Raw genomic sequence first — 16,070 nt, 5'->3', positions numbered from 1 at the left:
CTTGGCAGTTTTCATTATAAGATCCTCAGGGCTAAACATGAGGCGCAGTAATAGAGTTAGACTTCAATGTCAAAGTAACTAGCAAAATGAAAGGCTTGCTCAAAGAGCAAACGTCAATACCACTGTGTGCATAAATACACTATACATTGCATTCGGAGAAGTATTCAGACCCCTTCCCCTTTTCCACATTGTTACATTACAGCCTTATTGTAAAATGGATTTCTACAACACCCCATAATGACAAAGCAAAAACAGGTTCAGAGACTATTGCAAAAAAACACAAAAAACTGAAATCTTATTTACATAAGTACTCAGACCCTTTGCTATGAGACTTGAAATTGAGCTCAGGTGCATCCTGTTTCCATTGATCATCCTTGAGATGTTTCCACAACTTGATTGGAGTCCACCTGTGGTAAATTCAATTGATTGAACATGATTTGGAAAGGCATACACCTGTCTATATGAGGTCCCCCAGTTGACAGTGCATGTCAGAGAAAAAAAAGAAGCCATGAGGTCGAAGGAATTGTCCTTAGAGCTCCGAGACAGGATTGTGTCATGGCACAGATCTGGGGAAGGGTACCAAAACATTACAGCAATGAAGGTCCCCAAGAACACAGAGGCCTCCATCATTCTAAAATGGAAGTTTGGAACCACCAACACTCTTCCTAGAGCTGGCCACCCAGCCAAACAGGGGAGAAGCGCCTTGATCAGGGAGGTGTCCAACAACCCGATGGTCACTCTGACAGAGCTCTAGAGTTCATCTGTGGAGATGGGAGAACCTTCCAGAAGGACAACCATCTCTGGAGTACTCTACCAATCAGGCCTTTATGGTAGAGTGGCCAGACAGAAGCCACTCCTCAGGAAAAAGGCACATGACAGCCCACTTCGAGTTTGCAAAAAGGCACCTAAAGGTCTGATGAAACCAAGATTGAACTCTTTGGCCTGAACGCAAAGCGTCACGTCTGGAGTCAGCCTGGCACCATCCCTACGGTGAAGCATGGTGGCGGCAGCATCATCATCATGATGTGGGGATGTTTTTCAGCAGCAGGGACTGGGAGACTAGTCAGGATCAAGGGGAAAAAATGAACAGAGCAAAGTACAGAGAGATCTATGATGAAAACCTGCTCCAGAATGCTCAGGTCCTCAGACTGGGACAACAGTTCACCTTCCAATAGGACAACAACCCTAAGCACACTACCAAGACAACGCAGGTGTGGCTTTGGGACAAGTCTCTGAATGTCCTTGAGTGGACCAGCCAAAACTCGATCAAACATCTCTGGAGAGCCCTGAAAATAGCTGTGCAGCGACACTCCCCATCCAACCTGACAGAGCTTGAGAGGATCTGCAGAAAATAATGGAAGAAACCCCCCCAAAATACAGGGGTACCAAGCTTGTGGCGTCATACCCCAAAATACTCGAGGCTGTACTCAATGCAAAAGGTGCTTCAACAAAGTACTGAGTGAAGGGTCTGAATACTTATGTAAATGTGATATTTCAGTTTATTTTTAATACATTTGCAATCATAAAAAAAAAGGTTTTGCTTTGTCATTGGGCTATTGTGTGTAGATTGATGAAGGGAAAAACTAAATATTCTAAAATTGATTAAGGCTGTAACGTAACAAAATGTGGAAAAAGTCAAGGGGTCTGAATACTTTCACACCATTGCTGACAGGTGTTAAGAATCGAGCACACAGCCATGCAATCTCCATAGACAAACATTGGCAGTAGAATGGCCTTACTGAAGACCTCAGTGACTTTCAACCTGGCACCGTCATAGGACGCCACCTTTCCAACAAGTCTGTTTGTCAAATTTCTGCCTTGCTTGAGCTGCCTCAGTCAACTGTAAGTGCTGTTATTGTGAAGTGGAAACATCTAGGAGCAACAACGACTCACCCGCCAAGGGGTAGGCCACATAAGCTCACAGAACGGGACCGCCGAGTGCCCTAGTGTTACAAATATTCTGTCCTCGGTTGCAACACTCACTACCGAGTTCCAAACTGCCTCTGGATGCAACGTCAGCACAAGAAATGTTCAAATCAGGAGCTCCATGAAATGGATTTCCATGGCCGAGCAGCCGCACACAAGCCTAAGATCACCATGCGCAATGCCAAGCGCACCGCCATTGGACTCTGTAGCAGTGGAAATGCGTTCTCTGGAGTGATGAATCACGCTTCACCATCTGGCAGTCCGAAGGACTAAATCTGGGTTTGGCGGATGCCAGGAGAACACTACCTGCCCGAATGCAGTGTCAACTGTAAAGTTTGGTGGAGGAGGAAAAATGGTCTGGGGCTGTTTTTCATGGTTTGTGCTAGGCCCTTTAGTTCCAGTGAAGTGAAATCTTAAAGCTACAGCATACAATGACATTCTAGACAAATTCTGTGCCTCCAACTTTGTGGCAACAGTTTGGAGAAGGCCCTTTCCTGTTCCAGCATGACAATGCCCCCATGCACAAAGCGAGGTCCATACAGAAAGTATTTGTCGAGACCGGTGTGGAAGAACTTGACTGGCCTGCACAGAGCCCTGACCTCAACTCCATCTTACACCTTTGGGATGAATTGGAACACCAACTGCGAGATAGGCCTAATCGCCCAACATCAGTGCTCGACCTCACTAATGCTCGTGGCTGAATGGAAGCAAGTCCCCGCAGCAATGTTCCAACATCTAGTGGAAAGCCTTCCCAGAAGAGTGGAGGCTGTTATAGCAGCAAAGGGAGGACAAACTCCATATTACTGCCTAAGATTTTGGATTGAGATGTTCGACGAGCAGGCGTCCACATACTTTGGTCATGTAGTGTAGTCAGAGATACCAACGGAGTTCTGCCAGGCCTCACACACATGCAAGCGCACAGACACACACACCCTTCTCTGTCCATTACAGATATTGCTGGGGTAAGCAAGTGAGCCAACTAGGTCTTGTTGAGCAAGCCCCCTCTCAGGAAGTCAAGAGACTGCAACAAGACAGGCTGCATCTCCGTGCCTTTGTCTGTCTGTCTTACCTTCCTTCCTCTCTGCAGAACTCTGGGCCTGAAGACTTGACCCGCTTCAGCCGGGCAGTACTTCAAAAACACAAGGCAGAATCCTCTATACATTATTCCTTTTAATCTACCTCCATTAACGGAGAAGATGGAGGAGAAAATATCATTAGTGAGAGCGGTAGCCTGTGGTACACAACTCAGCTGCAACAACTTGTGCTGTAGTCTGCAGTAGGCTACATCACTCCCTACTTAAATTCAGCATAACCTCCCGTCCCGGTCTGCACTGCACCATGTTTCCCTCAAAACTCATCCTTTCCTGGTCTCTCCATCCTGCATATCATATTGTGATGAAAGAGATCCAACTATGAGCTTCCTGTGAGAGATGAGGGAAATGGGGGCCACATTAAGCAAATGAGCCATCTTCTATCCATAAACTGGTTTTAAGCTGAGCAACAAACACAATCCCATGTTTTAGAAGGCACACGTTATAATGTATTTATTAGGGCCAATTTGGAATGAACAGGAACAAGTTTAAAGAGATCACTGGCACGGGTGAGTGAGCGAGGGACACAATGCGTTTCCCAGAAGTGTAGGCCTAGTTTCAGGTAAATCCTCTGACCACCCCTGGCTGCTACAGTGCTCTACTCTGACCGCTCTCATCCCTATGGGTGGCCAAGGATTACTGCCCCTGACATTACACTCACAATATCCTCACTGTCTCTCAATCGCTCTACAGTACAGCCACTCTAAACATCCTTTACCCCTTTCACCTGAACCCACCAAGGACGTCAAGTCAATCCCTCTGGATGTAGCGCAGGTAAGAGGACGCCAGGCCAGGTGATTCTATGGTGCTGTGCCTTCTCCCTTCCTCTGACGGGTCTGCTTCAGAAGTTACACCCATATCCATTCTCAATAAGCTACTACAAAGAGGACACCCACTCAGAACATTTATCACTGGCGGCAGATCTCAGTGTGTCATGTACTGTACAGCTGGAGACTACAGATTTGAATATCAGCACATAGGCCTAATACACTCACTCCTCTACAAACCACATCCATCCAGCACTAGGCCTCTTTCATTATTAAAAAGCATTTTTTACCACTAGGCTTAAGGAGTTGATTCGTTGTGGTCCAGTGATCATTCCAAGCGAGGTCCTTGTGTACACATGAACATACTGTATGTCCTTGGATCTCCCTCATATAGCTGAGCCAACCTCCACCTGACTGGTGTGAACGTCAGGTGTTGCGTAAGAAGGGGACCTCCCAGAAAGTCAACACAAAGCCAGTCAGTGGTCACACACAGAGAAAATCTCTCTGTTGACACACAGCAAAGTCAAGCAGGGCTGCCCACAACATCACCCCATTAGTCTTGTGTGGTTGCTGTTGATTAAGACAATATGTTTAGGTCAACACTGAACACATTGCTGTTAAGGAACAAATGTGTATAGGTCTAAGAAGTCATTGTGACAAAAAACTTGTCCCTTTTAAAAATAAATAAATAAATAAATAAAAATAAAAAGGACAGGCCTATAGGCTAACCAGATTTTCACCTCAATGACCTCCAAAACTGTCATAGGTTGGTTGTAATCAATTCAAATCACACCAACCTCCCTAAAAGAAACCCTGCAACAGCAAAAAACATTAGCTTTGATCACAACACTTTGTAAACATCAGCTCAAGACCAAATGTGTTAATCACTGCTAGCTGTACACAGAGCTTGGCTGGACAGAAGATAAGGAGACATCATAGTAAAACCGTTGTGTACAACTAGCCTGCATCCACAATGGTACAAGAGAAGAAAAAAAACGGAGAGCATCTCTTATCATAGACAGACAGGACACGCACAATGTCCTCTTCTACACCATGTCATAAAGAGTCCCTGGGCCTATTGTCCTCCGAAAACAGGGAACCTTCTTTGCCGCCCTCCCCCATCCCAGCCACCCATGACGCTGCTACATTATATCTACAACAGAGCACTGAACAGTACATACAGGTCCAGGGGACATTCATTGTGCAAGCACAGACAATACTTCATGTTCCAACGTGGCTCTATTGTGATGGGGATTGTGCCAACTGCTAACCGTACTGATAAAATCTAATGTTATTTGTCACATACTCGACTAACTGTGAAATGCTTACTTACAGGCCCTTCTCAACAATGCAGAGAGAAAAATCTAAAAATAATAGAAACATGATAATAACAGGAGGAATAAATACACAATGAGTAACGATTACTTGGCTATATACAGTACCAGTCAAAAGTTTGGACACACTTACTCATTCCAGGGTTTTTCCTTATATTTATTAGAATAATAGTGAAGTCAACAAAACTATGAAATAACACAAATGGAATCACGTAGTAACCAAAAAAGTGTTAAACAAATCAATATTTTATACTTGAGATTCTTCAAGTGAGTCGCAAAACCCATCAGGCGCTATGATGAAACTGGCTCTCATCAGACCGCCACAGGAAAGGAAGACCCAGAGTTACCTCTTCTGCGGAGTCTAACTTTATTAGAGTTACCAGCCTCAGAAATTGCAGCCCAAATAAATGCTTCACAGAGTTCAAGTAACAGACATCTCAACATCAACTGTTCAGAGGAGACTGTGACTCAGGCCTTCATGATCCCATTGCTGCAAAGAAACCATTGCTAAAGGACACCAATAAGAAGAAGAGACTTGCTTGGGCCAAGAAACACGAGCAACGGACATTAGACTGGTGGAAATCTGTCCTTTGGTCTGATGAGTCCAAATGTTCGATTTTTGGTTCCAACCGCCGTGTCTTTGTGAGATGCAGAGTAGGTGAACGGATGATCTACACGTGTGGTTCCCACAATGATGCACGGTGGTGGTGGTGTTAAGTGTGCCTTGAATTTATAATCAAAAGGCACACTTAACCAGCCTGGCTACCACAGAATTCTGCAGCGATACACCATCCCATCTGGTTTGCGCTTAGTATGACTATCATTTGTATTTCAACAGGACAATGAACTAACACACCTCCAGGCTGTGTAAGGGATATTTGACCAAGAAGGAGAGTGATGGAGTGCTGCATTAGATGACCTGGTCTCCGCAATCACCCAACCTCAACTCAATTGAGATGGTTTGGGATGAGTTGGACCACAGAGTGAAGGAAAAGCAGCCAACAAGTGCTCAGCATATGTGGGAACTCCTTCAAGGCTGTTGGGAAAGCATTCCATGTGAAGCTGGTTGAGAGAATGCCAAGATTGTGCAAATCTGTCAAAGGCAAAGGGTGGCTACTTTTAAGAATCTAAAACACTTTTTGGGTTACTACATGATTCCATGTGTAATTTCATAGTTTTTATGTCTTCGTTATTATTCTACAATGTAGAAAATAGTAAAAAAATAAAGAAAATCCCTTGAAAGAGTAGGTGTGTCCAAACTTTTGACTGGGACTGTACATAGGGTACCGATACCGAGTCGATGTGCAGGTGGAAGAGGTAATAGCACAGAGTCGACATGTTAAAGAGCTAGATAACCGCACCACACACACACACACACACACCACACACACACACACACACACACACACACACCCCCCCCCGCAACAGGGCAAAGGTCTCCTGTGGTCTATAGTGATCTCCGCCATGGAAACATGGCATTGTACGGATAAGGATTTATATTGATGTCCATGTGAATGGAGGTTGGCGATAACAAATGGCTGGGTGTGAATAGTGGAGCTAAGTCATATCTCGCAGACAGGAGTCATTCTGAGAACACTCGGTCACTGCTGCCTGAGAACATGACTCATTCAGTCATCCAGATAAGTTACTGGAAAAAAGAGGGGGAGAGAAGCACACACTGTAGGCTACCAATATGTACAGTAATACTAAGATAAACATAGTAGTGTTTGTACGTGTGCTAGGTACACACACACACACACACACCGATCCACACTCACATAATTACACACAAATGATGACAAAGTGATTCGGTGAAACATCTTAATCTCAGTAACATTTTACTTCTGGCATTGACATCCACGTACGTATTTTCGCAGTGGATTTCTGGGAAAGCCCATCAGAAAAGAAGCATTCCAAAGATTAGAGGTCCTGACAACTCCTGGGGGACAATCAACCACAACCTGAAGAACTTTCCTTTCATCCTGAATTTTTACCAGCTGGTGCCATACAGAGTAGTGCACAGCACACTGACTGGTCACAGACACACTTGGACTTTGCACCAGAACATAGGTACATATACAGTCAGTATCAGTTAGAAACTTAGCCTGCCATTTTTCAAAATATACAACAGTCCCAGACATAATTTCAAGATGTTTTCTATACCGCCTCCTGCCCCCCTCTTTCTTTCTCTATATTTAAAAGAAGTACTGAGAGATGGAGCTCAGCACTGCAGCAAAAGGACTAGACCTCTCATGATGTTGGCAGGGGTCCAGGTTCAAAGCTGCTGGGTGCCTTGTTTAAGGAAAAACAAGAACCACAATATTCAAATTCTGTGTCAAAACTATCTGATTTTAGGATAAAATGATCTTTTGAAAAAAAAAAATTTGCACATCTCCTACGGACATAAAAATGTAGACATTGGGTTGATTGGGCATCAAATTAGACTACTATGCAAATCCTCAGAGCTGTGTAGGGTGGTTTATTCAATGCGAACAACAACAACTACCTAGTGAGTACATAATTTAAAAAGGTTTCCTTCAAAAAACATCAATACTCCGTTTCTTAAAGATGAAACAATATTTGAAAAATCTGTTGAAATTCTATAGTTTCCTTCATGAGTCTTGGGTAGCCAAACCTTAGGTTGCATCATCCCCAACTGCAATGTGTAGTGTAACTTGAGTTTTCCTTTATGGCTGAAAACACATTTATTGAAAATGGATATAGAAAAAAAAGTAAGCAGCAAGTACGTCGATGTAATGCCTGCAACTGGAGTGTGCTACAATGTCGCGTAGGATATCAACTAGCCTATGTTGCTGTATCGACTCAACGTATGACAAGCAAATAGCCTTTTTTTTCAAGCAATTAAAAGGCAGAAACTCTCACCGGCATCATTTTAGCCTCGTACCGCATTTAACCAGATTTGGAATTCCTTGGCTCGTAGTTTCGAGGAAAACTGGAGGCGTTCCGATTGCTTTTTAATCCTGATCCTGTCCCGTAGCCTGTCCGATAAACCAGTCGATGAGTTGTCTCTTCTTGTTATTGAAAGTAAGTAACTTAAGTAACTTTGGCTGTAAAATAAACCAAATATAACTACATGTATTTCGTAGGCTGTGTAGCCTAATCAGTCTCCTATCCGCATATGCCGTGGACCTGTTGTAAAAAAAATAAAATAATAATAAATACAAGGCCTTCTTGAAATGAAAGTTTTCAGTGGCGATTACATCGCTTGGAAGTTGGTAGTCGCATTCGGAAACGCGTTGCGTTCAAAACTCTGTTAAATTATTGCCATTACCCAAACCGATCAAATAACACGATTATGTACGTTGTATTTGATATATATATTTTTGCGATAGTTTCCTGAAGCTGTAGGTGCCTATCAGCCCTGAAACACCGCTAACAGCGTAGTTCGAATGAGTGATCGCAGTTTATCCCAGAGTGACGTAGGAGGATGTAACTCATCCCATTGGAATGTAAGCTCCGCCTCGTCTCGGACAGTGGATCTATCACCACCTACTGGGTTGAGAGTGTAATGAATCTCCTTTCCATGGCCAGTCAACATCACTCTTCTCAGCCCAGGAGTCAGCTGAGTTGGACCTCTATGGTTGGACCACCTTGACCTCCTCGCTTGATCATTCCTGCCGAACAGCACCTTCCTTTGTCCACCTGTTTCACAGACAGCCAGACAGAGATTTAAATAATATTACATAGACCTATTTTGAAACTACTGATGTTTTTAAATGACAACATTTACATTTACATTTTACATTTAAGTCATTTAGCAGACGCTCTTATCCAGAGTGACTTACAAATTGGTGGATTCACCAAAACATAAACTATACAACCTCATAATTAATGTTTTTGTCATTAAAAACAAATCAGTAGCTTCAAAATAGGCCTATGGGGGCCATCATTGTAAATAAGAATGTGTTCTTAACTGACTTGCCTAGTTAAATTAAATAATGGCATCTTTTTGTAGGCACTAACTTTTTTTATTTTATTTAACTAGGCAAGTCAGTTAAGAACAAATTCTTATTTACGATGACGGCCTACTAAATGGAAAAAAGCCTCCTGCGGGGACAGGGGCTGGGATTAAAAATAAAAATAAATTAAATAAAAATATAGGACAAAACACACATCACGACAAGAGAGACAACACTACATAAAGAGAGACCTAAGACAACATAGCATGACAGCAACACATGACAACACAGCATGGTAGCATCACAACATGGCAGCAGCACAAAACATGGTACAAACATTATTGGGCACAGACAACAGCACAAAGGGCAAGAAGGTAGAGACAACAATACGTCACGCAAAGCAGCCACAACTGTCAGTAAGAGTGTCCATGATTGAGTCTTTGAATGAAGAAATTGAGATAAAACTGTCCAGTTTGAGTGTTTGTTGCAGCTCGTTCCAGTCGCTAACTCCGCCATGATTCGTTGGACAAAGCCTATGTAGGAATGAATGGGGTTTTTGGAGGATTTTTGGGTAGTCACCATAAATAAGGTCTGTGGTATACACAAGCTTAGGAAATCTTATACGTTTTGTTCGATGAGATAATCTTCATCAGCTAACATCACTTTTTGTAAAATTTGGAAGCATTTATGTAATTTTAAAAAGCACATAAAGGCTTTATAATTCACGAAGGTCATGTTAACTGACTGATATTATCACATAGAACAAAACGTATAAGATCTCCTAAGCTTGTATTAACCTTATATCTTATTTTTGGCATTTATCCCAAAACCCTATTCTTTCCCCATAAATTTTCCCCATAGAAATGGCTGGACAAACCAGAGGTAATTTCCAGGTTTTGAGACTACAAGCTGGCACGCTCTATTGTGTTGTACTATGGTCATGAGGCAGAATTCTTCAATAATCAATTATACATGTATCACTGATGGACAGTGAATATCAAGAAATATTTCAGATTGTGCCGTGGAATGTTTTTAACGTAGCAGGCCTAATTACAAAAGGAGGCTAATGTATTTGTTTTAATTTGCAGTAGAAATTAATAGAAACTGATTTTTTTACATCGACACATCAGATAGAAACTTGAAAAGAGCGCAATAGGAATAGCTAGTGTCATGGTAAAGGGAGACACCTAGTGGTGAGGAAAATAATGACTTGTATATTAGACGGGTTGGTTGTTTAGCAACAAAAACGAGAAGCACGCAACCATGGGGCAAAACAGATGGTGTTGGCTTAGATTGTTGACAACATGAAAGCTGTATTCCGTCTTGTATGTTTATTGAAAACATATATAAATGAAACTTTGAAAATACATCATTACAAGTTGTTGGTAAGCTAGTGAAATTTTGCCATATTAGCATTGACGGGAAATCAGTCAAAACACCTCAAAACAAGACATGGTATCAATAACAAGAGAAAACGAGCCACTTACGATTCCGCGCATGGCAGTTTCTTGTCATTTTAGTCATTGCTAGCAATCTGGACATCCAGAATCACAACACACTGACTTCTGCCCCATGGAAGTACGCACATGGTGTTCGTGATGTTGTCAACCCATCTATGGAGAGTTGGATACATCCACACAAGGTAAACATCCTGCATAGCATAAGCATAGCATACCAATCACTGATTATCAGAGAGGTATCTCTAACCTCATCTGAACTTTGACCAATTTTCAACATAGACCCTTTTTCAGACCTCAAACTGTTGTCTATCCTTTGCAGCCAGATAAATCAGTATATATTATTAAATTAATGATATCGGACCGTATACCACAGGTATGACAAAATATTTATTTTTACTGCTTTAATTACAGTACTGGTCAAAAGTTTGGACACACCTACTTATTCAACTTATTTATTTTTACTATTTTCTACATTGTATGTGACAAATTACATTTGAATCGATTTTGGCCTTGATGACAGCTTTGCATATTCTTCGCAGCTTCATGAGGTAGTCACCTGTAATGCATTTCAATTAACAGGTGTGCCTTGTTAAAAATTCCTTTGTGGAATTTCTTTCCTTCTTAATGCATTTGAGCCAATCAGTTGTGTTGTGTCAAGGTAGGGGTTGTATACAGAAGATAGCCCTATTTGGTAAAAGACCAAGTCCATATTATGGCAAGAACAGCTCAAGTAAGCAAAGAGAAACAACATTCCATCGTTACTTTAAGACATGAAGGTCAGTCAATCTGGAAAATTTCAAGAACTTTGAACGTTTCTTCAAGTGCAATCGCAAAAAAACATCTGAAACTGGCTCTCATGAGAACCGCCACAGGAAAGGAAGACCCAGAGTTACCTCTGCTGCAGAGGATAAGTTCATTAGAGTTACCAGCCTCAGAAATTGCAGCTAAAATAAATGCTTTCCAGAGTTCAAGTAACAGACTCATCTCAACATCAACTGTTCAGAGGAGACCGCTTGAATCAGACCTTCATGGTCGAGTTGCTGCAAAGAAACCACTACTAAAGGACACCAATAAGAAGACTTGCTTGCGCCAAGAAACACAAGCAATGGACATTAGACCGGTGGAAATCTGTCTTTTGGTCTGATGAGTCCAAATATGAGAATTTTGGTTCCAACCGCCATGTCTTTGTGAGACACAGAGTAGGTGAAGGGATGATCTCCGCATGTGTGGTTCCCACCGTGAAGCATGGAGGAAGAGGTGTGATGGTGTTGCTTTGCTGGTGACACTGTCTGTGATTAGTTTTTTTGAATTCAAGGCACACTTAACCTGCATGGCTACCACAGCATACTGCAGCGATACGTCATCCCATCTGGTTTGCGCTTAGTCCCACTATCATTTGTATTTCAACAGGACAATGTCCCAACACCCCCGAGCCTTATATGGACTTCCTGCCCCAAGGCGAGCCTGTGGATCATTTAGCCAGGGAGTACTTGGAGATAAAAGAGGAAGCGGCCTGCACAAAGGGGCAGAGAATGGAGAGGGAAGAGTGTGTTATGAAAAGTGAGAGAATTGAGAGAATTATCTGTGTGATTAGCTGTTGTGACCTGGACTGTCTGATTACCCCCACTGTGTACTAAACCGGTTTGGCTGAGGACCTGAGATTTAGGATTACCCCTGGAGAACGGCACTGACAACGAGAATGAATTGTGGACTGTGAAATGGTTGGTGAATTCCCCCCTTTTCCCCAGTGTGCAAAACTCCCTAAAAAAACTCCCCATTTGCATTCTAGTTGTGCTCCTTGTGCGTGTTTAGTTATTGAACTTGGTATCATGGAAACCCCAAACCCTTGAACCTGCTCCGATATTTTGATTTGTTTAATACTTTTTTGGTTACTACATGATTTCATGTGTTATTTCATAGTGTTGATGTCTTCACTATTATTCTAAAGTGTAGAAAATAGTCAAAATAAAGAAACCCTTGAATGAGTAGGCGTGTACAAATTTTCGACAGGTACTGTACGTTGGTAACCAGTTTATAATTGCAGTAAGACACTTCGGGTTTGTGGTATATGACCAATATACCACAGTTAAGGGCTGTATCCAGGCACTCCGCATTGCGTCGTGTTAAGAACAGCCATTAGCCATGGTATATTGGCCATATACCACACCCCCTCGTGCCTTATTGCTTAAATATAACTTAGAAATGCCTCATGAGCTTAGTTCAACTGTCGTGATCCATCAGAAACCTATTTAATTTTTTATTCCAATGTTTGTTTACGAACACTGTATAGGCTTTTGATCTTATGGCTGGTCAGTTCTTGCATCCATAGCGATGCCTATGAATTTGAAAATGGTTATGTTTTCCTGCCCCATTCCTCAGCTGTTTTAAGGAATGGAATGGATTAACAGGGAAGAGTTTGTGGTCCCATTTAGTGTTAATAATGTGCTGAAGTTGATCTCGACTTGACAAGAGTTTACCCGACACTTTCAGCTGTAATGTTAAGAATAAATTGCGTTCATTATCATGAAATAAAGGGGAACCAGTTTGGTCATTGTTACTTTCTTTATTGTACCTCACCACTGCCTCGCCACTGCCTATCAAACAGAGAAGGTATATATTATTACCCTGTGTGTATGTGTCTGTGGCACAGGCTTGCCCTGGTAATATTTATACCCTACAGTATCTCTGTGTTTACCCTACAGTATATCTGTCAGTGTGTGCTATTTTGGAAACCGATGCATCCTGAGCCCTATTCTACAAATGTAGTTTGAGGAGTAAGAAAAGTAACCTTGGTCAACTCTGAGTTCTTGGGATAACCGGTCCCACAAAAGTGGCTCACCTTTGAGCCAGGTACATTTATATGGCAACGAATCCTTCAGATCTAACCTGCTCCAGGGCAGGCTAACTCAGGGCTTATGGTGCTTTCAAGACGAGGTCAAATCATGATCTTCAGGACGGAAAGTCGGAGCTCTAGAAAGAGGCCTGAGTGGAATTCCGGGTTGGATGCCCGGAGATTTCCGAGGTCCCAGTTGTTTTGAATGCAGCATTACTACATTTATGCTGAATAGTAATAGTCATAATACCCATAAAACCTAGTGGTCAAACAGGGAAATAGTTCCTATTGTTTTTTCACCATCAATTTTTCCCAAAGGGGTAACACTTAAAATAAGGGCTGTGTTTGTGTAGGTTTACCCTGGCGTGAGGTTTTGATAACCGTGTAAATCTCTCTCGGAGAAGGTGACTTATCAATATATTCTATTGATTGGACATGATTCGGAAAGGCACACACCTGTTTATATAAGGTCCCACAGTTGACAGTGCATGTCAGAGCAAAAACCAAGCCATGAGGAAGAAGGAATTGTCCATAGAGCTCTGAGACGGGATTGTGTCGAGGCACAGATCTGGGGAAGGGTACCAAAACATTTCTGCAGAATTGTAGGTCCCCAAGAGCACAGTGCCCTCCATCATTCTTAAATGGAAGATGTTTGGAACCACCAAAACTCTTCCTAGAGCTGGCCGCCCGCCCAAACTGAGCAATCGGGGGAGAATGGCCTTGGTCAGGGAGGTGACCAAGAACCTGATGGTCACTCTGACAGAGCTCTAGAGTTCCTCTGTGGAGATGGGAGAACCTTTCCAGAAGGACAACCCTCTCTGCAGTACTCCACCAATCAGGCCTTTATGGTAGAGTGGCCAGATGGAAGCCACACCTCAGTAAAAGGTACATGACAGCCAGCTTGGAGTTTGCCAAAAGGCACCTAAAGACTCTCAGACCATGAGAAACAAGATTTTCAGGTCTGGTGACCAGACCAGAAAATCTTGTTTCTCATGGCCTGAATGCCAAACATCACGTCTGGAGGAAACCTTGCACCATCCCTACGGTGAAGCATGGTGGTGGCAGCATCATGCTGTTGGGATGTTTTTCAGCGTCAGGGACTGGGAGACTAGTCAGGATCGAGGCAAAGATTAACGGAGCAAAGTACAGAGAGATCCTTGATGGAATCCTGCTCCAGAGTGCTCAGGACCTCAGACTGGGGCAAAGGTTCACCTTCCAACAGGACAACGACCCTAAGCATTTGGCCAAGAGAACGCAGGAGTGGCTTTGGGAAAAGTCTCAATGTCCTTGAGTGGCACAGCCAGAGCCTGGACACGATTGAACATCTCTGGAGAAACCTGGAAATAGCTGTGGAGCAACGCTCCCCATCCAACCTGACAGAGCTTGAGAGGATCTGCAGAGAAGAATGGGAGACAGTCCCCAAATACAGGTGTGCCAAGCTTGTAGCATCATACCCAAGAAGACACAAGGCTGTAATCACTGCCAAAGGTGCTTCAACAAAGTACTGAGGAAAGGGTCTGAATACTTATGTAAATGTAATATTTTTTATATAAATTTGCAAAAATGTCTAAAAACCTGTTTCTGCTTTGTCATTATAGGGTATTGTGTGTAGATTTACGAGGGGAGGGAAACAATTCAGTCCATTATAGAATAAGGCTGTAACGTAACAAAATCTGGAAAAAGTCAAGTGGTCTGAATCCTTTCCGAAGGAACGGTACATCATTTCTATGGCCCATCATCTCTCAGGCCCCTCTCCAACACCAGGATTGTCACTTCCGGGTCTGACACATGAAGCGGATAATTTTTTCTGTTTACCTCAGAGAGGATTGTGTCCAAACGATTGACAACACACTAGATCTAAACTAATACACAATGAACCCATGACCGGTGCACAGTGTCCTTCGCCCCCGCTGGCCGAGCACTGTTTTCTGGCAGGTCTGTTAACGTAACGACGAGGGAAGGAGCTAGCTAGCTCGCTAGGACATCGGTACACAGTGTCCTTCGCCCCCGCCACTGTTTTACTGCAGAGCACTGTTTTCCCACAGTTCCACATTAACCCTATCAATCACGAGACAACACTGTTTGTAAGCTTTTAAATTATATCAAACTCAACCATTTATCTTTTCAGGTGATGAAGACATGGATGCCTTATGGTATGGTGGGGTATTCAAAATGGGTCAACTGAGCCCCTTTATCTCCTGAATGTTTTGGCATTCAGGTTCAAAAAGTCACTTTCTGACCACTTCTTTCATGGGCAGACATGTATTGAACGTTTTGTTTAAATCAAAAGGGTTGCTGTCAAAAAGTGATCTAATTCAAATGGATTTACCCTATGATAAGATTCATTCAGACCATTTTATTCAAAACCGAAAACTCATCCCTCAAATAGGTGGTCTAAACTTACCCACCAGTAGCTTGCAGTATAGAGAGGGGCCTGAGAGATGTCTAAACTTATCCCACCAGTAGGTGGCAGTATAGTGAGGAGCCAGAGAGATGATGGGCGCGTTCGACCTCGCAGCCGTAATGGGCACGCAGCCGACTTTAAAGGTGAGACTGACTGAGCTACAAATCACCTTGCATCATAAATAACTATTCAATATTATTTGTAGATGAGTCAGTCAATCACAATTTACCCAAGATATATCACGGTTTTAATGCTCTCGAACACAGCCAATGTCTGCAGTTACACTTTATTGCAAATACAAGTCAACGGAGTTTAAAGATTCAAAGCCGGATGTT

The 16,070-nt window shown here is 42.7% G+C and overlaps 1 protein-coding gene across 3 annotated transcripts in view; it reads right to left on the bottom strand.

Moving 5' to 3' along the window:
• LOC106576990 (apoptosis-stimulating of p53 protein 2) overlaps window positions 1–8,565 on the bottom strand; it is a 52,639-nt gene extending 44,074 nt beyond the window's left edge. For all 3 annotated transcript variants that reach the window (XM_082964773.1, XM_082964774.1, XM_082964775.1), the window contains exon 1: window positions 8,002–8,565. In XM_082964773.1, the coding sequence (XP_082820899.1) occupies window positions 8,002–8,028 (27 nt within the window). In that variant the 5' untranslated portion in view covers window positions 8,029–8,565. The remainder of the gene's footprint in view (window positions 1–8,001) is intronic.
• Between the last annotated feature and the right edge of the window lie 7,505 nt (window positions 8,566–16,070).

Source organism: Salmo salar, chromosome 18, assembly GCF_965601325.2.
Source record: "Salmo salar chromosome 18, fSalSal1, whole genome shotgun sequence".
Lineage (NCBI taxonomy): Eukaryota > Metazoa > Chordata > Actinopteri > Salmoniformes > Salmonidae > Salmo > Salmo salar.
The sequence above is the reverse complement of the archived record's forward strand: the minus strand, read 5'-3'. Positions and strand labels throughout refer to the sequence as shown.